The sequence below is a fragment of the Saccostrea echinata genome, unplaced genomic scaffold (genome assembly GCF_033153115.1).
Source record: "Saccostrea echinata isolate AGI-Se365-2 ecotype Australia unplaced genomic scaffold, CSIRO_AGI_Sech_v1 ptg000042l, whole genome shotgun sequence".
Taxonomy (NCBI): domain Eukaryota; kingdom Metazoa; phylum Mollusca; class Bivalvia; order Ostreida; family Ostreidae; genus Saccostrea; species Saccostrea echinata.
The window spans coordinates 2,782,591-2,805,896 of NW_026889791.1; the positions used below are offsets into that span (position 1 = coordinate 2,782,591).

A 23,306-nucleotide genomic window follows, 5' to 3' on the forward strand; every position below is an offset into this window, starting at 1 on the left:
TAGTTTTAACCCTTGATTTCTACCCTGGCCTTCCCATGTTTGCCATAATATGGCATCTGGTCTATCCTTTATTAATTGTCTATGTTGCTAGCCAGACCCTGTGCGGTATGTAATTGTTAGGTAGATTTCACAGGAGCGGTGTTTCCTGAGTCCATGCTGTGTGTGAATTTGTATGACAGTGTCATACAACTTACAATTTAAGATATTGTTTGTATGATATGATGATATATAGTCCATGATGTTGCTGAACATGATATAGAGCTGACAGGTAACTGAAGTCGACACAGGTCTATAGTTCTCTGCTTTGTCTTCGTCCCTTTTATTGTAGGTAGGCACGACATTTGCGGACTTACAGTCAGATGGTATTGTATCCTGGTTGATGGATGATTGGAACAACAGTTGAAATACTTGGACTATATCATCTGCAAACTCCAACAGCTAGTGTAATCCATACGGAACCTTGTCAGGACCTGTGGTCTTATATATATGACTTAAGGCCGGAAAGAAGTTTCTTTATTAAAATTCTGCACCAGTACTGATGTTAATGTTTCAATGTTAACCAAGAGGTTGCTTTTTTCACCCTATATAACGTAAAGTTTATAATAATCGTTGCTGCATTTATGCTTGATCAAATATGTTTTGAAAATAATACTTTATGTTCCTTAATTCCTCAATACTTTGGGGGGGGGGGGGGGTTACATCGATTACTCTGTAATGCGCTGTCCATAATTATAGTGATCAGTGAATTACTAAAATCTGATTTATGGAGAACTCATTGTTCAGTTTACTCTATGTGAGGTTAAAGACAATTTCTTTGAAATACTATAAGATTTATGGTATTTGCTTTCAAATTTACCTTAAAAAAATCGGATATTATATTAAATGTTCGTTGATAAGCGTAAGACTGTTTTTAAATTAAATTCTCTCGTGCATAAATGCAAGTGTCTAAAATCAAAAGCAAGGTATGTGAAAGTGTTAATATTACGTTGGGGATCCTATTTAAATGGTCAGTATATTGTCAAACTTTAAGAAGGGCATTTCGAGCACTTATGACGAATCATCAATTAAATCCACAATTAACATTCCGAGAGATATATACATGTATATATTTAAAAAAAAATATATGCTTACAAGCCCACCGATAAAAAAAAAATGCATGAACACACAATTCCCAGCCCAGGCAAATTTCATTGGCTTCATGGATTATTAAAACATGATTGTGACACAAACCTTTTGTTTGTGTTGTCCATTCTATAGCTTAATGTTGAGCTAACTCTTCAAACAATCCATTAAGTTACCTGTAAGTGTCCATTCTTTTCTGAAAACTGTCCATTCTTTTAAGAATGGACAGTTTTTTGTTTTTTGTTGTTTTTTTTTTTTTTTTCAAAAGGAATGGACAGTTAAAACAAACAGAATGGGGAGTTACAGGTAAACTTTGGAATGTGTTCAAGAGGGAAACAAAAACAAATACATTCAATACTTTAATTTTAATTTACATGTAAATGACAAAAAGAACGCGGAGATCAAAGTTAGTCCAGAACACAATGTCTGCATAGCATCCACTCGATTTTACTCTTTTAAATCCATGAATAATGCACATTATTTCAATACTCAAAACTTAATTTTCACAAAACTTGAATTCAAATAACACTATTTCACATTTGATTAAAATTTTGGAAAAATCATTTCCTCGAGGAGAATTCATTTTCAGATAGAAGTACGTCTAATATTAAAACCTCCATCCAGAAAACAGTTTGTACCATGAACACTACACTGCTGCAGTTAATATTTCAGTAGAAAATAAATTAAAATGAAACATTTCCAGATTTGATTTGAAAAACATTTTCAGGTCGAAGATTGGCTCATGGCTAATCCAACACTCAGAACACAATTTGCATCTCACCATTACACTGCTGCAGTTAATATATCCTCAAAAACAGAATTAAAATAAAACATTTCCAGGTTTGATTTGAATTTGATCACCTTTATCTGTCGTTGAAGTTCATTTTTGGGTCAAAATTTAGCTAATATTTCTTTTACTCTTACTTTTCTGTTTCCAGATCCAAATGTCACTAATTTTGTGCATATTTTAGTTCATTAGATTTTAAATTGAATCTGCCATATACTCTCTCCATCACAGGAAAACACGTACGCACAACGCAAACTGTAAACTGATTTTGAAGTATCGCATACTTGTATAAATCCTAGTATCCCAAATATCCACCTGTAACTGTCCATTCTTAAGACAAAGACCTTTTGTTATTTGCATCTGGAAACACAATGGCTATTCAACAAATTGTTCTGCAAACCTAGCTGAAGTGTGACTGTCCATTCCGTAAACAATGAACTTGTCACTGCATGTGTGCTAAAATGTACCTGTCATATCTGATACCAGTTTTGTACATTTTTTATTTAATTTTCAGAACAAAGGAAATCATGTATTAAGTAGGAGAAAGGCCTCAAACTGTCCATTCTGTGAGAGAAAGAACTAATCTCGAGCCTACGGCCCTCGATTAGTTCTTTCTCTTACAGAATAGAAGTTTGAGGCCTTTCTCCTTTACATAAATTTCACCAATGAAATCTCACTAGTTTTAATTTTGAGTATACTTAATCATTGAAATGGCCAATACATGCATTTCAAAATACATACAATAATAACCATTTACTTGTTTTTGTGATCTAGACCTTAACCTACTCGTTAAGTGGAAGATATTTTTTTTTTATTTTGTCATAAATAAGATTTGATATTTAGCAAGTGCATACAATGTGAACAATAAATACTAAAGCTATTCGCGTGACCTTGACCTTTGACCAAGATTTTTTAGATGGCTATATTTGCATTCATGATATGTATGTGTTTTTATGTATATTTTGCTGAGATCAAATCGATATCGATAATTAATAAAGCCACTAACTGCCTCGTGGCCTTGATCTTTGAACTCCTGCTTTGGATTGCTAAAACAAACACCCACACAACTGTTACTTCCTTTTTATTCTAAAATAAAGTCAAGTTTAAAGCAACTTTTTCGGGTTACAGGTGGCTTCAACATCAATTTGATCAGAATTCGAATTTTGCTCTCTTGATGTTAGCTTATTTCCATTTTAAAAAGTTGATTCCTGTGTGGTTTAAACAAATAATTATTAATACTTAAAACCCTAAACCTTTCGCTTTAGATTCACAACTGTTTCCTGTGATAAAGTATATAGAATACGTCTAGTGTTAGTTGACTCGTTCCCTTATGCCTGAGTTTATTAGGTTATGACCTTGCGCTGGATCATTCTCAGTGGCGGATTCAGGATTCTTGAAAGGAGGGGGCGACCAGTTTGGGGTCGGGGTGGGGCCCAGGGGTCACACCAAAAAAAATTTGATTTATTGAATCTTATGTACATTTTTGGGACACAAAGGGCTCTAAATTCTATTCTATCAAAATTTTGGTGTCAATTTTATCTTAAGCTTAAGTATAATGTACATATGCAAAGTTTTGTTTTCGTCATTGCAAGCTGTGCATTAAAAGCTGTATACAAGAACCAATATAGACGATGCAGGGGATAGCACAAAAATATATGGCACAATGCACAACGGCCTTTTCACATGAGATTTGTGCGTTCTATATTTCAGTGTCTGCAAACACTTATTCTAAGTAATCTAATTATCCAGGAAGTTTAACTATCATTCGAACGAAGTTAAGTACAGACGGAAGCCAAACCTATACAACACCGGCTAAATTTCCGTTTGTCCAAAGATCAATCTTTATAACGCGTCGCTGAAATATAGCTTTAAGCTAACATTCTCTATATATCCGCCTTGTGTAGAATGTCGGCTTTAACAGTTGGTCTTCTCTTTATGGTCTGAATAAGACGGTTTAAGGTAAGCCCTGATCAATCGGGCTATAAGGTGATTAGCCATTATATCTTACACTGAGAAAAGGGACAGGTACTTCTCAAACCGGCAGACGATAAGAAAAACCGCGTGCCACGTCGAGCCAATCAACAGCTGACATAGAAGCAACACGTTTTGATTGTCTGCCAAGCCTAAACTTGTATATTGGAGGTGTTTAGTAGAGCAACGTTTGACGGGACATCAGCACAGGCCAAAACTTACCGCCATCATTTGACAAGGTTAGTACTCGGAATATTTTTAATAACTTTTCAAGCTTAACGAATGGAAACAGTTAATTAGTCCCTATGTAATCCTTGTACATACTTTAAGCAATGTGAAGAGTTTAAATCTCTTAGTTAAAGTCGAATATACCTGTAGACTCCTTATACATTCTTAACACAAAACCATGTCAGGCGTAACGCCAGACAAGAATATGTACTTCGTCGTCTACGAGCCATAAATCATTCACGCAGGCTTATTGGGGTTAAATGCAAATGCATATGACTGAAAATCACAGTCGGTAAATAGAGCTTATCTTTAATGCAATTTTAAAGGTTGGCTATTTCCTAACAATCAAAGCGCGTTTGAACGTGCTTTCATATTGGGCATTGCTTACCAGAGAAGGAGTGGTGAAATTATTTGAAATAATATCTATGTGAGGAATGTCGACTTATCCCATACATGATTACGAGCAGACGTTTAGAGTGCTTGAGTGCGCTGTGACCCCTCCGATAAGTGTATAAGCTGCTTACAAACGATTTCTGCTTGATTGGAGTCGCTGGTATAAAATAAATGTGTCAACTGGTCTTTGGGCTAGATAAGCCTTCAGGTGGTGATATTACTTAGACCCATTCACCTGTCACTAGCAACCCTCTCTTATAAATGCCAGGTAACTTTTAAAGCAAAGGAGCGGATCAAGCGAAAATCGATGCCACCGTAAAGCGTACTACACTGAAATAACTCTATAGGGCAATGAATAGTTTATGTTCAGATGTGTAATAATAAATGTTCATCTGTCTACAAAACACTGTACTGTAATGCAGCTGTCCAAATTATAGTTTATTCAACAATTAAATCTGCTATGTATTTCATTTTTTCCTAAAATTTAGACGTAAATTTATATGTAATGGTTTAATTATTACCTAGCTGTCCACTCGTCTTATCAGTAATACTACGGCTGACTTAATGGCTTCTTAGCAACACAGGTGGTTTACAGGTTTCTGAAATAACTAATAATTTGTCTTCTGAGGCCCACATTGTACTTTTTTTTTCTACGGAACCAATGTACTTCAAGTAATGAAACAAGAATTTCGGTCTTCTGATTAACATGTATATAAAATATCGTCAGCATAAATATTACTTTATCTTCTTTTCAGAAATTCTAGCAGATGGACACAGAATCGAAGATAAAGGTTGAGCCGTTAAGTCCAGGGACATTCCGAACAAATAGAGAAAACGGTTTTACTTTGCCACCAGATGGAGTTACTGACGTAGACCAACTAGAATTCAGTAGATCGTACGGTTACAGTAATGGAGACGGTGGTAATTCTATGACGTATCAGAACGTATCAATGCCGGTCTTTCCCAATATGCCGTATGCTTCATCGTACTCTTACATGAGCAAAACACGCGAGGAGACCAAAGTAGAAATTCAAAATCACTATGAAAATGATGAAACCATAGAAATGAACTCAAACACGAATTTCTCACATAAACCACCCCTAGTGGGTAAGAAATCCCACCTGCCTAAGCGCTACAAATGCGCAATGTGCGCATACCGAACTCGCTATAAATCGGATCTAAACAGGCATGTTCGTAAACACGCTATCGCCACATTTAGTTGCGACATTTGTAACATGCCTTTTAAAACTATCGGAAATGTTGAGTTTCATAAACGAAAGGAGCATGTTCACTTGGTAGAAGAACAGCCACCCAAAGAAGCGATGAAGCACTCCTGCAAAATGTGTACGTACGCCACTATGTATAGTTCGGACCTGACTCGTCACGTCCGCAAACACTACATTGCCAAGTTTCACTGCACACTGTGCAACAAACCGTTCATGACATCAGGGAGTCTAGTACACCACAAAAGATCCGCGCACGGCGTCCAGGATGTAGAGGTTGTCATGGGACTGGAAGGGGTGGAATCCGTAAACCAAACTGGTGGAGAAATTCACAGCGATCCCGAAATGAATGATCAGAAACAATCGGACATAAACGGCAACGTAAACAACGTTGAATTTGAGGATCCTAAAGAAGACCACCAGGGCAGTGGAGCAGGAGAGAAGAATTTTTATATTGAGAACAACGAATGTGAAGAAGACTGCGATTCCGAGCCACAAGGAGGGTACAACTACGAAGATCCTGATCTGGAGCCGTCCGAAATTATGCCGATTGATAGTGACAGTAATGTTATGAGCAAAACAGAAGACCTGTCGAAAATTGGCCCAGAAGGTACTAAGCATACTTGTCCATATTGTGAAAAATCCTTTGGTCGAAAACTTGTCTTGGAATATCATCTGAAAAATGTCCACAAGATATACGGGAGAAATGGGGAGATCGGTGATTACGTGGAGGACCCAGATGACTACGACCTGGCCTTAGATATGTCTATACAGGAACTAGAAAATTCGACTTCTCCCGACCTGTCCTCCAAAACCGCTAACAACAGTAATGCGACCTTCCGCCATAAATGTCCATTCTGCGCATATGCTACGAATTACAAAAGTACATACGATCGTCATGTGAGAAAGCATGAACTTGCATGTCATATCTGCAATGTCTGTAGAATGCCATTCATCACGTTTGGTCACTTGCAACGCCATATTAGAGATAACCATCCGGACCATAACCAACAGATATCCGAAAAAGAAATAACTGTTGAAAAGCATAAATGTGCTTACTGCAATTTTGAAGCAGAGAGTCTTGCACAATTGCGAATGCACACCAACTCTGTTCATAACCGCCAGATAATGCAAGAAATTCAGAGACCTCCAACTAATAGTGGGTCCAGGGTATTATCTCCAGGAAAGACTCTTGAAGAAAAAGACGAGGCAAGAGAGCGCAAAGCTGACCACGTGACCAGTTTCTCACACCATGACGCTCACGCGAGCCCAGCAGAAGATGGCGTGTCCACGCATGCTCCAAGTACCGGGCGGTACGCCAAGCTTGTATCGGACTTCGACGATTTTGCTCAGAGGCCATATGCGTGTTCTCTGTGCTTTTACAGAACAGTCGATGTTGCAGATCTTGTTAGGCATGCAGAGAATCACTTAACTGGGTGCAATCAGACACCTGTACCGGAAACAGCTCGCTTCGCCATGGAAACGCTAAACAGATCACGCGCTGCACTGGCCATGAATGCAGGTCCAAGCGCACCCTTGACTTCAACTCACAACAATAAAAGCTTTGATGCAACACAAGAGCAGATGGGCGACTCTATTCGTATAAAAAGTGAACCTCATGTAGTTCAGACAAGGAAACGACCCCAGGTAACTACTGGACAAATTATGTCACGTGCTCAGCAACGGAAACAATTCGCATTCCTAAAAAACAGAGAGACTCCTTCTGTTGATCGCATTATTCCGACATTTTCAGTGTATTATCGAAAAGACAAAACTAATGTTGCTCGACCTTATTTGTGCCTTCTCTGTAGAAAGCGCTTCCGACACTTGACAATCCTAAAGCAGCATTTCATGCAAACCCACAACGAATCAGTTCCTCTGAACAAGATGTTTGATTGCAAGCAATGTTCACGACAATTTAGTAATCCAATGGCGCTTCAAGAACACTATGAGCAAAAGCATTGATTATACAATGTGTGGCCAGGGATTTTCTTTCTTTTTTATGGGATCGGGGGCTTAGTCGGTTCATTACATTCCATATGTCTTTATTCTAATTTTATTTTTTATTGTTCTGTACTTCCATACTACAATTGATTTGCCTGTATTATTTTTTAATCACATTTTATACAGTGTACCCTGTGATATACACTTCCAAAAATAAATTCCAGTGGAACTATATTATATTGTTGTTTTCTTTATTTGAAAATATATTTTTTTTTCTTTCGAAAAGGAGATGGGCGAACATAGCGTGCAGAAAGCCTATAGCTTCAGAAATATAAAAATCATGTTCAATTTGTGAATTTAATATTTAGAGTAAAGTTCTCATTATTGAAATTTATGTAATTGTGATAAACAAAACTTTTCTGAGGAAAATTTTCTCGGCAAAATTTATTCTTTTATTAAAAAAATTAATGTGGTATTCGTGGGGTTCGAACCCTAGCAATAAAAATCCTGAGAATCATTTTCTTTCGAGACTAGCACGCTAACCACTAGACTACACAAGTCCTGACGAACAGTGGCATTTAAATCATGTTTGTGATATGACCCTTGACTTAATGGACTTCAAGTATTTCTCGAAAAGATGCGAATGTTATGTCATAAAGGTATAGTGGGTCATTGCTCCATATTTTTGGTAAGCAAAAAATGTATATTTATATGCAAACTTTGAGGATTAACTTTCAAAACGGTGGAGCGAAGACCCACTCATATCGAAAAATAGTGTTATAGTATGCGAAAATGACTCTTTTTGCCCGCTTTAGTGTGTGTCTAATATTTCACAGGCAAATAATTTCAAACTTTGAGGGATTTTTGCAAATTGTAGAGATTTTACATAAAGTATATTTTAATGTTAGACGAAATATCAAGGAAAATTTTGATATAATAGAAATTTAATTTTTCATCTTCATGTTTGTCACACTATAGGCTTATCGCTCGTCATGTTCACCCATCTCCTTTTTATTTCAAACTAGTACCGATTCCCTCAAAATATTCGAGAATACAGTTTGCGATGATTACACGATGACCAGTTCGTGTACTTGTCCATAGAAGATCTTCTATGGACAAGTACACGAACTGGTCATCGTGAAAGGACAGAATTAATACAATTGATTTTTATACGGACAAATGTATGAGTTATAAGCTCAAATTCAATTAATTCACTAAAGTCATACATGATGGTACATTAGAAACATATACAAAATCCTCGGAGACTTGCGTAAACTAATTATACATGTAACGTTAACATTACATATTTTATACATATGCAGGAAAACACCATGGGAACATTGAGGAGAACAGATAGCCTTCAATTTAAAATATTTAAAATAAATGAACAGTTTTCTCAAACCTTCTTGGTTTTTTGGAATTGTTCAGATTTGAATTTGACTTAAGTTCGAAGAACTTTACACATTTGATCTACAGCAGTATCTATATTATCAAACATTCTTTTCTTACATTTCTGATAAAATTGCATATTGAAAATATGTATGTGAGTTTTAATATTGTCATTATTACCACACTTATAGTAAATATCTCTCTCTCTCCCTCCCCTCCTCTCTCTCTCTCTCGCTGATAACATAGGCTTCGGAACCGGGGGGCTTGGGGGGGCTTAGCCCCCCCCCCCACTTTTTTTGCAAAGATAGACATAATATAGGCATTGAAAATTGGGGCTTACCTTTTTTCGCTGGTTTAGCCCCCCTTTCAATTTGCTTCCGACGCCTATGGATAACGCTGTAGATTCTAAAATATTGTGAAAATTATCACTTGTTTGCCCATTATTACATTTTAAATATTTATTATCATTAATTTTCTTTAAGTTGGATACCGTTTCAGAGTAGAGGATTGGGATTTGTGTTCCAAAAGAAAAATTACGATAAACTTTGATGATAATAATATAGGTACATGTAAGACGAAAACAGAATTTAAGAAAGATTCTACCAAACGACCAACAAAGTTCGAGAGAGAAAACATGAGGCAATTGGAAAAAAAAAAGAAAGATTTTTTTTATATACATCTTTTGTCTTTGAGAGAAGACATTATTAAAAGTGTTTAAAGGCAAAAATACTATTCATTTCAAAATTAGGCAATTCAACCAATAAAGCGAAACCTTATTTCGAATTCTTGGTGTTTTGTAAAATGTCCGGTACAAGGTGCCGTACTTTCAAGCATATGTCTGATCCTGATTAATCATAGATACAATGTAAACAACATGGCGGTTTCAATCAGGTGTTCGTGTAGATAATATTTACTTTTTGCATAAAAGAGACAATAACGGTAAGTATACATGTATGTTGTGAATGGATTATAAAGTGGAAAATGATATTCATGATTTACGTCACATTTTTGTTTTATTTATGGTCAGTTTGATGCTTTTTAAATGCTATGAACTGATGAACAATGATACTATTGTGCCCCCTGGCCAACAAAGAATGTGATCGAGATACGTTTCATAAGAGATTTAACAGAAAGACAATAAGCCATTAACAGGTAGATTCAGCGGGACTGTTTAAAATGAAATCTTTGGAAACAGCACCCGTGCGTTATCTATAGCTGATTTATATCGTCTACGTATGGTAAACAATATATCTGTTAGAATAACGCTACTTGTGCATGTTGCAGTACCAGTTCATGATCATTTTAAGGACGTGAATTGACAATGGTTTTGTACCAAAATATCAACGTTGGACAGAGGGTAGAGGTTAAGCTGGGTAACCTCGTGTTCCGAGGAGTGGTCAAGTACAAGGGGTCGGTGGTCAACAGACAAGGTGACTGGGTAGGCGTAGCACTGGAGAGGGCAGGTACTTAATATAACTTTGCTAGATTATAAATGGTACTATCTGCGTTTCAATTCTACATTGTTCTTGTCGTGATAAAATTCTTTTGACTTACAGTGGGGGAAAATGATGGTATGATATTGGGGAGAAGATACTTCCAGTGCCCCCTAAATCACGGGACATTTGTTAGAGCCAGCAACATAAGATTCATCCCTATGATCAGATGGTGAGCATTCAACCATATCAGTAAATATACTACAGTGAATAACTAAATATTCCAACAATTCAAAGTCACCACAGTTGTTCCTTTATAGCATATACAATGTATCTAAACTAATGTATTAATCAAGTTAACGAATTTGCTTTATGCACGAATTTAAAGGAAGGGATGGTCTAAAATTCAACAAATCCAATCGTTTTGCAGTTTTCTTTTTTTCCAAATATAAATTTTGTATTTATCGTATAAACATAAAATTATGTATTTCCAAAGAAAAAAAAAAGAAGCCCAATAGGCACCATAGTTTGATCCCCCTTTTTTTATTTCCCTCTAATATTTCATTAGCTGGACCTCTTTTTCTTCTTTCTTCTCTCTTGCACATGTAACACCCCCCCCCCCCAAAAAAAGGAAAGAAATAAGGAAAGAAAGAAAAATTTTAAAAGAAACATTGGTTTGTATTTTGACACAATTTACAGAACAGATGTACTTATATACAAAATATTGAGGACAGACTTCCTGAAAATATCTTTGTACTATTTTTACTTTCAGTTTATATAACAGATACCATAGAGTTTCCGAGAAATCTTACGTTGAGGAACCACTTTTCAGTTCAAGTAAGCGGGGGAAATTTCTCTCTTTAAAAAATTGTAACTAGATGGATAGTTATGACGTCGTATGAATTTTTTTTATTCAGTGAATATTGATGGGTATTAATAGAGGCACTATTTTTTAAATATCACTGTCTGTTCAATGTTTATAACAATCTCTCAACTCTTTTGTCGTTGGCAGCGGTTCCCAAGGCTGACCCCGCGGTCATCTCTGGTCAATATCAGGACAAGGCGAGAAACAGCTTCGCTTTTGACGGTAAGTACACCTTATCCCAAACTGACCACATCTTATTTTGTTAAATTAGAAGATCAAATCGCCTTCCAAAATTATACGTGTGTATTTCTTCTTCTTTTTTTTTTTTTAACAGATTCTTTGTTCAGCGCAAAGCGGTTTCCACTGCGACATTCGGTCGGGAACCACATACCTGCTGCAACGATGAAGCGCGCCAAAACTGCAATGGCGTCATTTCGTTATTTAAGCAGTCCTATTCACAGTGAATATGACATTCAAGAAGACTTTATAGCCACGCCCACTATCCCTAAGACACACATGCCATACTCCGCCCTCAAAAGACAGGTGGGGCGGGGCTGGGAGGGTACTCATTATGTCCGCGAAATGAGCGTGGGGACCGGAAGGGATTCAATAAAATTTTCGGCATGGAACGATATCTCACCTTAAGGATATCCAGCAACATTTTCTTAGTATTGTTACCGAGGCTTTGGTTCCTCAGAATGATTAAAACTGCTCAAACTACGTATACAAATTCAGGAGTTTAATGTTGTACAATATACCTACATTGTTTATGTATTTAAAATAGTATTAAACTAGTAATTTATTCTAGTCGAAAAATAGTGCCCCACATTTGGGACCAATACTATGTATACTAGTATTTGCACTTAATAGATACTGGCTCTTTTTTTGCGAGCATATATTATTCTTTTAATAATTACTTGCAAGACGATTTTCAAATTCACCTCATATTTACTATGACCACTGTGATATCTTTGTATTTTTGTATTTATTTTGCGTCTTTGTTACATGGTTTATGGGGATGTTGCTGTTAGTTTGGAATGCATGTTCCTTGAAATTCGTAATCAATAAAGAAGAATAGTTAGAGATATCGCTATAGATCTTTATGAAACGAGACTTTATACAGCTTCCAGCATTTCAGATTCACCCCCCATTTTTCAGTGTGACATGGCGTCTTTGATCTCTTCATTTGCGAAACTGATGGCAGATTCAATGGTTTTCAGACCTGTTTGGAGAGCGTGATTGATTTTCGTCTCAAGAACATCTGTAAATGATTAAAAATATTTTGTATATCTTATTCCGTGCTATACACATACAAAAACGGCGATTTTGGGGATATCTAAAACGTATACCTTTCTGAAGGGAAGAATTTACAATATTGTGTAAATTTCCAACGATATTGTTGACAGCACTCCCAAGTGACGTCACTACCTGTAAGACAATAAGATTGATTTTAGTAACAGGTACTATAGTGAATTAATTATTAATAACTAAAATGCCTAGAGGTTTCAGGAAAAAGAGACATCATTCTCTCGACGAAACCGACCTGTTTGAGTGCATTAGTTTTATGCTGAAGGTAGGAAGCTAACTTTTCGTCTGCTTTGGTAGCCCTCAAATTGTAAGTTGCCAGAAACTCAGCGATGTCCTGTCTAGCCTTCTTGATAAGTAAATCTTGCTGTTCGTGGTGTTTCGCTTTCATACAGAATAAAAAGCGTTCTTTGAACCAAAGTTGACAAAAGGAAAATGCCTCATTATTAACGACTATATCACATCACACTGTTTTTATGTAAAATTTAGGAGCAAGTGTAAATTTTCTCTGGTATTGCTTGAACTGTATTTGTATGAAAGAGAAAACCCAAATGCTAATTTTTTAACAGTTGAACCAAAAAAGTACAAATTTAAAGCTTGCCGATGAGTTGAAGTATATTCTCTGGCAATTTCAGTTCGTCTGAAGAAACCCGAAGTGCATTGAAGAGTTTCTCAGTCTGGCTTTGGATCTGTGAAATCGTGTTTATAGCTGTTTCAAATATCGATTTCGTGACATAGGGCACACTATGGGAATAGAACAATAAAATTCATATATAGACTCCTTAGTGGAACAACAATTACTGATTATGACAAATGTGCATAAAATATTGTGTACAGTATATATATCCTTAAATTTCCAACAAAGTCTGGAATATAGCGGTTGTACAAAAATTATGCGAGACGCATGAGTAGAATATTCATACCCTGTTGGCTTCTTTTCAAGTCGATCCAGATCTGCAAGAATTGAAAATGCACATAAAGTGCAGCATGCAAAATGCACATAAAGTTTCTGAGTGAAACGTCAGCGGGTTACATCTAGTATTTTGAAGTAGGTAGAGTTGCATAATGAGGAAAAGTGGAAGACACCAATACACGACAAGGTACTAGTATATGTTAAACATAAGAACTACATACATTCAAAGGCCTGGCTGATGGCGGATGGAAGGTGGTTCTCTGCGTTTTGTATTAAGATTTTGACACTGTCCAAGCCTCTCTCCAGCGCATCATTAAATTTATCCACCGCACCAGTGAGATCCGCCCCCGAAGACAGACACTGACATTGCAGGATGGCCAATCCCAACAAAGTCACCAGCAACATCTACAAAAATAATGTTATGCATTGTTTTCTTATCATCGCTTCCTATTACTTTAAATTTTTGAATTGATATTTTTAAAGTGAATAACCACATACACATATTTATGTACGTTACTATAAATCAACACACTTTCTAAAACATCACTCTCCTGACCCCAAAACCATAAGCTGAGAACAGACGTAAGTCAAAATTTTAATTCTGTATAACTTTTGAAAAGATCATGAAAATTATACCAAATTTCATTGAGTATTTGACAAAATTGCAACTCTTCAAGCATGTTTGTTGAAATAAAATCAAGACATTCAAAATCTGAATTTTGACTTAGATCTGTTCTCAGTTTATGGTCTTGGGGCCTGGAAACATTTGCTGTATGTCTTGGGCAGATATTGCTGACATGTATGTCTGCTTCAAACATTGATACAAACTTTCTGCAATTGAACTTAAACTTACTGTGACAACTGTACAAAGCCTTTATCTGTTGAATGAGTGAAGCAAGTACATGTATGCAGCATGCAAATGAGGTTTGCTGCAGACAGCAAACATGGGATTCTCCAAATATGGAAACCTTGCTGCTAATTTGATGCAAAGATTGTTGCAAACTTGCAGCAAACATTCTGTTCAATAAATATCTTTGAAACATTTCAGCGTGTTAGTTGCGAGCTCGCAGAAAATCTTTGCTCTGATCTTTATGATACGGAGGACTCAACCATCAAACATATTTAAAAATAATATGTTATTTGATGCCATTTTCGGAAGTCTTAACAGTTTAAATTAATAGATAGTTTTTCTATTGGACGTGTGATCTATTATATGCATTGTACGAGTACATGTATAATACTATCCAGAGAATATACAGAAGGTTTGGGTCATTTGATCCTTACACAAATCTATAAACTACAGCATCGACAATATATGACTAGCAATTCAAGCAGCTTCATAAATTATTCATGAACCAATATCAAGAGACTATGTGGAACACAAACCTCGTGTAAGGGAGGGGGTTGTCTTATGATTAATTTTCCAGCGATTATCCTACAGTCCATCTTTTTTTGGGGGGTGGGGGTGGGGGAGATGTTGAAATCTACAGTTATGTTTGCTTATTTAAGGAAGATCTTAACACTGTTCATTGAAGAGTTCTAATTCTGTAGTTTTTTTTTTAAACATCCTTATTCTTTTATCAGACCAAGATAAACTTATTAAAAACATTAGTCATATGTATTTTCCTAATGTAAGTGAACGGTGATTTCCGTTTACTAATGGTTCATTGTTTTTGAACATTTTTCTTGGTCGGACTCTGAGAAATATGGCAGGTACTCTGTGTTGAAATTAAACTAATAATACTTTAATAAACAGTATGCACACCTTTACATGATACAATTTACTCAAAGTAATAAAGGCATTTTTATGAGAGTTTATAAATCTTCCTTGAAACTGAGTTATGTTTGAGAGGGAGAGAAAAATCAGGTTTCCTTCTGGTTAAAACATTTCTGAATTTATAATTTTATCATATACTCACGGTTTCAAGCAGATAGTTCGAGTTAATATCTTGGGACTAACTTCTTATCTTTAATTGGTTGAAAACTCCTTGCAGACCGTATACATTGTAAAATATCTTATCATAGTTTTACACGCGCGTCCTCGTGTCTGTATGCTTGCCGACGTGGTGCATAATCCAGATTGGTTCGAATACAGCTGAAGACAGAGAAAGATGCATTTGGAAATGTGTCAGTGATGATTCTGCAAGGTGCTACAAACAGACTTTGCGTTGGAAAGACTTTAAAAATATTTTGTGGCTTTATTGTGCGCAACACATTTTTTGACTGTTTCTCTAATATTAGGACATTGTTACATGTACTAGACTTTTATTCATACAACCTCATATATATGTACATGAAAACAGTTGTGTCATTAAACTATTAATAGCTTATATAAAAAAAAAAACCCTGAAAAAAATAGCCAAAGTATTTTATAACGAGAATACACGTATGTGTCAGAATTAACAACTTTTATCATAAACCTATTTTTTTTCCCGCTTTGGATTCTTGCCCCCGCACTCTATGCATGCTTCCTTTCGAACTGATTAATGTCATGAACATAGGTCATTGCAGCATTATCGGACAGTTTTCACTTTTACTGTGGAATACCTTCCCGTTGATTTAACTTTTTATTTAACTCTTTTGATGATGATGAACAGTAAAGTTTAAATTCTCCCGACGATTTTGATGTAAGGAGGTGTGGGGGTGGGGGGTCGATCAAGTAGTATGCGAGGGGGGGGGAGGAGAGAGAGAGAGAGAGAAAAACACGCACATTCATATATATATATATATATATATATATATATATATATATATATATATATATATATATATATATATATATATATATATATATAAAACAATGTAGATCTGACAATGGTTATTTCACATTTTAAGTAGCATATCATACTTCTGAAAGTCACCTGGCGCCGATTTATTAAGAATCTTATACCGGTTAGCCAATTTCTCACGGTATGAAAAGTTTTCAGCCGACGACGGGTATTGTAACGGATCATGATTAATTCTCCCCATGGCGTTTTTCAGCAAGTTTTTCAACCTTTGAGGACTTGTATTGCCATGAATGTGCTTAAGGAACTATGAGTTAGTATTTGATTTAAAGAATACGAATATTCAACTTTAAAGCCATATTTCGAAAGGTAGGTTTTTCTGATTGCTTAATCTTGTTACGGCTATTATTTTTAAATAAAACTTTGGAGCGTGTAAGTTAGTGCTAAGAAGTACGTGTAAGAACAACAGTATTGGTATTTCTAGTAATGATAATTATTATGACATGCTTTTCTCTGGAGTCAATAAAATAAAAGCCTTAGTCGACCCATCGTATGGAATAATAACAAGAGGCTCATGAGCCTGACCGCTCACCTGAGTGACAATGGTCCTGCTATTCTTCAGTAAATTTTTAATAGATTGTTTTCCTCTGTATCCTGAAGAAAATGATTGTGGCTGCACTCTTCTTCCTGTGACCATGTTTTAAGTAAACTTTAATCTGCACTAGCCTGAGGATGCTAGCATATCATTATGACAATCATAGTACCTCTTGACTATGACTATTACACAATATAAAACTTAACTCCCGTATAGTAGCCCAATCCTTTTCCCCAGGGATCATTATTTGATGTTTTTGAAAGGACGTCTTTTTTTCCGAAGATTTCGTCCTATATCAATATATATTCCTATGAAAAAAAATCATCCTCTATTAATAGAGGATCATTTTTTCCATAGGAATATATAGGACAAAATCTTAATTGTGGCCCGTCCCTACCCCCGCAGTTTATAAAAGGATGCTTGCGTATTAATATGACTCATCATGGCCTTGCTTTTTTGGAGAATGGGGTTTTAAAAGATTTTACCTCACCTTGCCGGCGTCCCAGTTAAAGTTTTAGGAGGCCGCGCAAGTCATTCCCATGTAACTATAAGTCCTATCGGTACCAAACTTGCATGGGTGATACATCTAGGGATGTGCACTAATAGACATGCTTCAGATGCTGGATCTGACCTAAATTTTCTGGTTGAGTGACCAGGTGAGAGTTTTTGAAGAAATCCATTCCCAAGTAACTATAAGCCCTGTGGTGACAAAACTCGGAAGCATAATGCATCAAGAGATGCACACTACCTAAATGCCTCGGATGATGGATCTGACCAGTCCTACATTTCCTTGAAGAGTAACCAGTTAAAGTTTTTTTGAACATGTCTCATTCCCAAGTAACTATAAGTTCTATCTGTACCAAACTTGCATGGGTAGTGCATCTAGCAGCTGTCTGGGGATGTACACTAATCAGACTTGCTTCAGATGCTGGATCTGACCTACATTTCCTGGAAGAGTGACCAGGTTAGAGTTTTTGGAGCAGATCCATTCAAACATATTTTCTGGAAACGCGAAAAAAAAACCCCACCAGCTATGCTTTTTCTAATTGAAAATTGATCAACAAATATTATAATTTTGGGATAAAAACCATAGATATATATCCCGCCATTCGGAGAAAATTGCATGTTTTTTTTATACTTACGTATATAGTATTTTAGGTCTTCTATTTACATCAATAGTTATTACATGTATGTAGTCCAAAGTATCTGAGGTTTTCCGTACTTTTTTTTCACGATTTTTGATATTTTACGTGCCAGGAAAACGTCAGAACCGGCGCCATTACGAAAACTGGAAATTTTGTCGTCTCCAACCAGAGTTGATTTTCGATACTTGCGAACTGAATTATATGCCAAACCAACAATTTATCAATAGATGAATGCTTCTAGTACTCACTGATATCGATGAAAAGAAAATATCACTCCACATTTGATACAGGACTTGCAAGATTTTAAAATGCACGAAATGAAAACAAATCTCGACAATCAGATAAAATGTTTTCATCGGATTATATGTTATATAAACTAACCATAAAAACGATGTTGGTGAGTACTAAAAGTATTGTACTATTGATATGTTGTGAGTTTGACATTTAATTCGGTCAGCAAGTATCGAAAATCAACCCGAGAACGCCACCTCCAGTTGGAGGCGGCGAATTCCCAGTTTTCGTAATGGCGCCGGTTCCAACGTTTTCCTGGCACGTAAATATCAAATCGTTAAAAAAAAAAACAGGAAAACGTCAGTCATTTCGGACTAACATGTATGATACATAGTATCAAAAGCTTCCAAGACATCACAGATCACTCCTATCATATCCTGCTAATAAGCATTGGTTTCTAAAGGAAATTCGATTTCTCTAAAATGTATTTATTTTTGGGTAGTTTTATATAGCGTACAAATGTCAACTTTTTACAAGTCTTTTTTTTAAGATTTCAAAGAATCTTGCATCATATTGAGATGCATGAAATGAACATTTCTGCACGAAAAGATTTCAATTTTAGGCTTCATTTTAAGACTTTAAATTAAATAATAATTTTAAGAGTTATCATTCCTGGCTGAGGAGCGGATATCCCTAAGTACCATATGTTATTGACATGTTACCATATGTTATTAGCTGTATAAGGTTTTGCCCACGTGTATATATATTAACCATCTCCCACCAACATTGTCAATGTTAAACCATTTCTTGTTTGCTTGTTTTTTTCACAGTGCAGCAACCAAAAAGAATATCATACACACATACACCGGGCCCAAGTATAGAGTGCAGAAACAGAGGAATAATGGGGAAAATGTTTCAAGCAGTTACTATGGATTTAGATATGATATCGTTCCTCGTTTCCACTTCCATTTATATTATTTGTGGGACGATTGGCAACACACTTGTTATAGCCGTTTACTTATCTAGAAAAAGACAATTTCCAAGACGAGCCTACATCCTGAGTCTGGCGATCACAGACCTTGTAATAATGGTGCTTGTCGCCCCCTACACCATTGTGTTTCAGTTACGACTGGTGACAAGCAGTTTTGCTTGTCACGCGTTCGAAGTGTTTCGTCATGCAGCCATAGGGTTTTCTAATCTTATCCTCATTTTGATAGCTTGGGAACGCTTAATGATGGTATGGAGGCCCCTGAAAGCTATGGAATCTACAACTAAACTCTCCTTCATGATAGGGTTTCTGTTATTTGCCATTCTTTGTGCCAGCCCTGCTGCTCTTGTTTATAATGTAAGTTACCACAACAGTACCCAGTCTGGAAATGGAACGCAGACACAGCAAAAATACTGTGCTCATACAACAAGCATATTAGGAAAACAGAAAACGTTATGGTACAGAAATTTGATTTCTTTTTTGATGGGAGTGGAATTTTTAATTTTGATAACAACTTATATTCTTGTCTATGTACTTATCTATCGACATAGGAAAAGGGCTCCACGAGCATATGTAGGATCAAATGTTAAAAATCGTGTACAGAAGCAAGATTCAAATGAAAGTCAAACACGCAGTGCTTGTCCTATCGACAATGACAGAGTAGATGACCGTGGTGAATTAAACATTGTCTCAACCCCATTATGTCAAGTCGAGAGGACAGATTCTGAAGAAGTTGACACAGACGTCAAAGAACGGTCTTCTGCAAGGGTTGAATCTACTCCATTACGTCAAGTCGAGGACACAGATGCTATAGAGATTGAGACGGATGAAAATTTAGTTTCAAGAAAATCAAAAATATCCAAAGAAAAACAAGAGAATAAATTGGAAACCATCTACCCGGAGAAAGATTCTGAAAATAATGAGATTGCTAAAGAAAACTCTTCGCCGAAAGATTTGCAAAGCTTTGGACACAAAGGTGCAGAATCGAAAACGATCGACCTAGAAAGAACGTCAGTATCGGAGGAAAGTGAAAATCGCCGAGAATCAGCGTGTCTTAATGGTGACCAGTTATGCCAAGGTACTAATTCGGTATCTTCACCACTCAAGGGATCACAGAAAAGGCAAAACTCAACAAATTCTAGAATCCTCGCATCCGCCCAGAAAAGACCTACGATGCAAGCGAAAACGTGGACCATGTTAACCATCTGTACATTTTTGTACGTAATTTGTTGGATTCCCTATTCTTTCTACGCTTTTGAAGTGACCAGTGGATTAATATTCCAGTACTCCTTTTTCATTGGGCATGCGTCAAATCCTATCATATACAGTGTTGTTAATGTCAGGGTTAGGAGGGGGATCAAAGAATTGTTTTCTAGAAAATCACACAAAAGGACAAGAGGCATAGTGCATACTAGTAGTACTAACGCTTCAACGTCATCGAACGTTTGAATCTGCAACCATGCATGAAAAAATACTACTCGTATTAGGAAGAACGCTTCAGCGCCATCGACCATTGGAATCTGCAACCATGCATGAAAAAAATAGAGGAACAAAAAACATGTATATGTTTAAATATCGGCCTGAAAGTGCTAGTGATATTTGGCACAGTGAGATTTTTGAATTTCTGCTTCAAAGTTTAACATTAAAAAAACCAAAAAATATGTGCTTTGTTTTATCTTAATTCTAAAAAAAGAACTAAAAAACGTTAAACCAAAGAATTAAATGCAAAACATGTGTCAGTTTAAGGTTCATTATCCCTGTGGTCACCCAGATAATGGTTTCTTAAAAGTTTGTTTTTTTAAAAGAAATCTGATTTATCATTAAAATGCAAACAATTTCAGCATACCTTTCTTTGGCAAGATTTGACAGAAATAACATTTTAACTTGGCAATTTCATTAAGGAATTAAAGACGTTTATCATTTTAAGAGTTATCTCTCTTATCAGAGTTTCAGTGAACCTTAAGTGATTTTTAAGTAATCAAGTTGTTTTTGAATTACTAAGGTGGAGGTGAATGCAAAATTTACAAGATAGCTTATTTTGCATTGTATAGTAAAGAGGGCATACTAGTACAATTTAATGTACATAAAAAAATTAAACAAAAGGCATCTGAAAGTTATGAACTCTTTCACCAGGATATCTCTTATTAAAGGGTTTTTTGATATTCGCTCTTCTTTCTTCCAGCCCTGCTGCTCTAGTTTATAGTGTTAGTAACACAACAGTACTCACTCTGAACATAGAACACATACACAGACAAAATTATTGTGCTTATAAACCAGCATTCTAGGAAAACAGAAAACTTTATTTACATAATTTTGTTTTCTTTTTGATTGGAGTGGAATTGCTAATTTTGATAACTACATACATATTCTTGTCTATCTGTTTATCTATCGACATCTAAGAAAAAGGTCCCACAAGCGTTTGTAGGAATCGTGAGTGAAAACAAGATTCTGATGAAAGTCGAATACGCTGTGGTCGTCCTTTTCGCTGTCTTAGAGACAGATGGTATAAATGAACTTTCTTCAAAAATCTTGAAAATTAAAAAGCCATGTTTAAATTAGTAAAATGAATAAGTTTAGCCACATAGATTTTAATTTTTCATTCAATTTTCCACAAGTTGAATGTCCTACACATGTAAAGTGATAAATATTTTGCATATAGATTTATAAGGTTGACGACAAAAAGGTACACTTTCAAACATCATGGAAAGTTGACAAGTTTTTAACACAATGTATTCTAGAAATTTGATATTATAATTTACAATAAAAATGGTCCAAATATATTATACCAAACTAGGCATCAATTTTTTGTTTGTATCATCTGTCCTTAAGCAAAGTCAAGAAGATAGAATCGAAAGAAGTTCCTGCAAATGCCAAAGAACCGTTTTCTGCGAGGATTGAATCTACGCCCAATATTACGTCATATCGAGGAAACAGATTCTACAGAGATTGCTGCGGATGATATTTTGATTCGAGAAAATAATAAAAAAAAATATTGTCAAATAAAATCTGCAACATGACTACATTAAAATAATTATATTGCAGATTTATTTGACAAAATATGTCAAAAAGGACGATATCCTCTAGAAAACAGGAGGATAGCTTAGAGACGGTATACCTAAAAAAAAAAACCACTCTGATAATTTGGTGTTTATTCGACAAAGGATTTGCAAAGTTCTGGACATGCAGTCACATAGATGCTGAATCGAACACGATCGATCAAGACTGTCGACAGGAATAGAGAAGGGTGATCGTCACCGAGAAATAGTGTGTCTCGATGGAATAAGTCAAGGTGATAATCCATTGTGTCCTCCAACATCCATGGGATTACAGACAAGTGTTTGATTTCATAGCAATGTACCAATCATCACCCGACAATGAACACAAGCGGTTGGAATTTGCAATTGAGTGCAAGTAAAATTACCACATACTTTTCACCCAAACATATTTTTGCCTGAAGAGCTATGGAGAATTTGTTAAAACTCAAAATTTCTACCATAATGTTAATAATTGGATGACACAGATTCATGCTTTGGAATGGGGAATAATCTCCCCTAAATTTGCCACGTCAAAATCTTTCTATATGAAAAAAAAAATACTAGCAAATTTTAACGTTTATTTGACGGTGGTGATTTCTCTTCACCTTCAGCTTCTCAAGAGATCAAAAAGAAGTTATTTTGAAGGTATATGTAAATTATATTTTATTTATGTACTGTAATAATTTTACACACGATGTACGGGAGTGAGATTTCATTACGGGATGATAATTATGTATCATTGGCTAAATATTAATTACGGGATGGAATTAATAATTATGATTGGTTATTAATTATTGCGGGTTTTGGAAGTTCTATAAATACACAGACGCTTAGTATCGAGTGCTCTCTCGTTTCCTTTGTGTCCTAAAGAAAGGCCGCCAGTTTTTATCCAGATTAAGGTGTGTACTATTTCAGTATACATGTATATGTGACTGAAGTACATATGTAGTGCTAGGCTAAATTAATATTACTAGTCATTGTGCTAGTTTCATTTATTATTACTAGTTAAGAAC

General features: G+C 35.8%; 2 protein-coding genes across 2 annotated transcripts; both read left to right on the plus strand.

The window, feature by feature from the left end:
• Positions 1-3,828: 3,828 nt before the first annotated feature.
• On the plus strand, positions 3,829-7,902 carry LOC133201129 (PR domain zinc finger protein 15-like). Its single transcript, XM_061336911.1, has 2 exons — positions 3,829-4,119; positions 5,257-7,902. Exon 2 carries the CDS (start codon positions 5,269-5,271, stop codon positions 7,687-7,689), a length of 2,421 nt encoding a protein of 806 aa, XP_061192895.1. The 5' UTR covers positions 3,829-4,119; positions 5,257-5,268; the 3' UTR covers positions 7,690-7,902.
• A 2,460-nt stretch (positions 7,903-10,362) lies between these two features.
• Positions 10,363-12,430, plus strand: LOC133201155 (CAP-Gly domain-containing linker protein 3-like). The gene is made up of 5 exons (XM_061336939.1): positions 10,363-10,520; positions 10,614-10,722; positions 11,263-11,327; positions 11,503-11,577; positions 11,690-12,430. Exons 1-5 carry the CDS (start codon positions 10,379-10,381, stop codon positions 11,998-12,000), a joined length of 702 nt encoding a protein of 233 aa, XP_061192923.1. The 5' UTR covers positions 10,363-10,378; the 3' UTR covers positions 12,001-12,430.
• Positions 12,431-23,306: the final 10,876 nt, after the last annotated feature.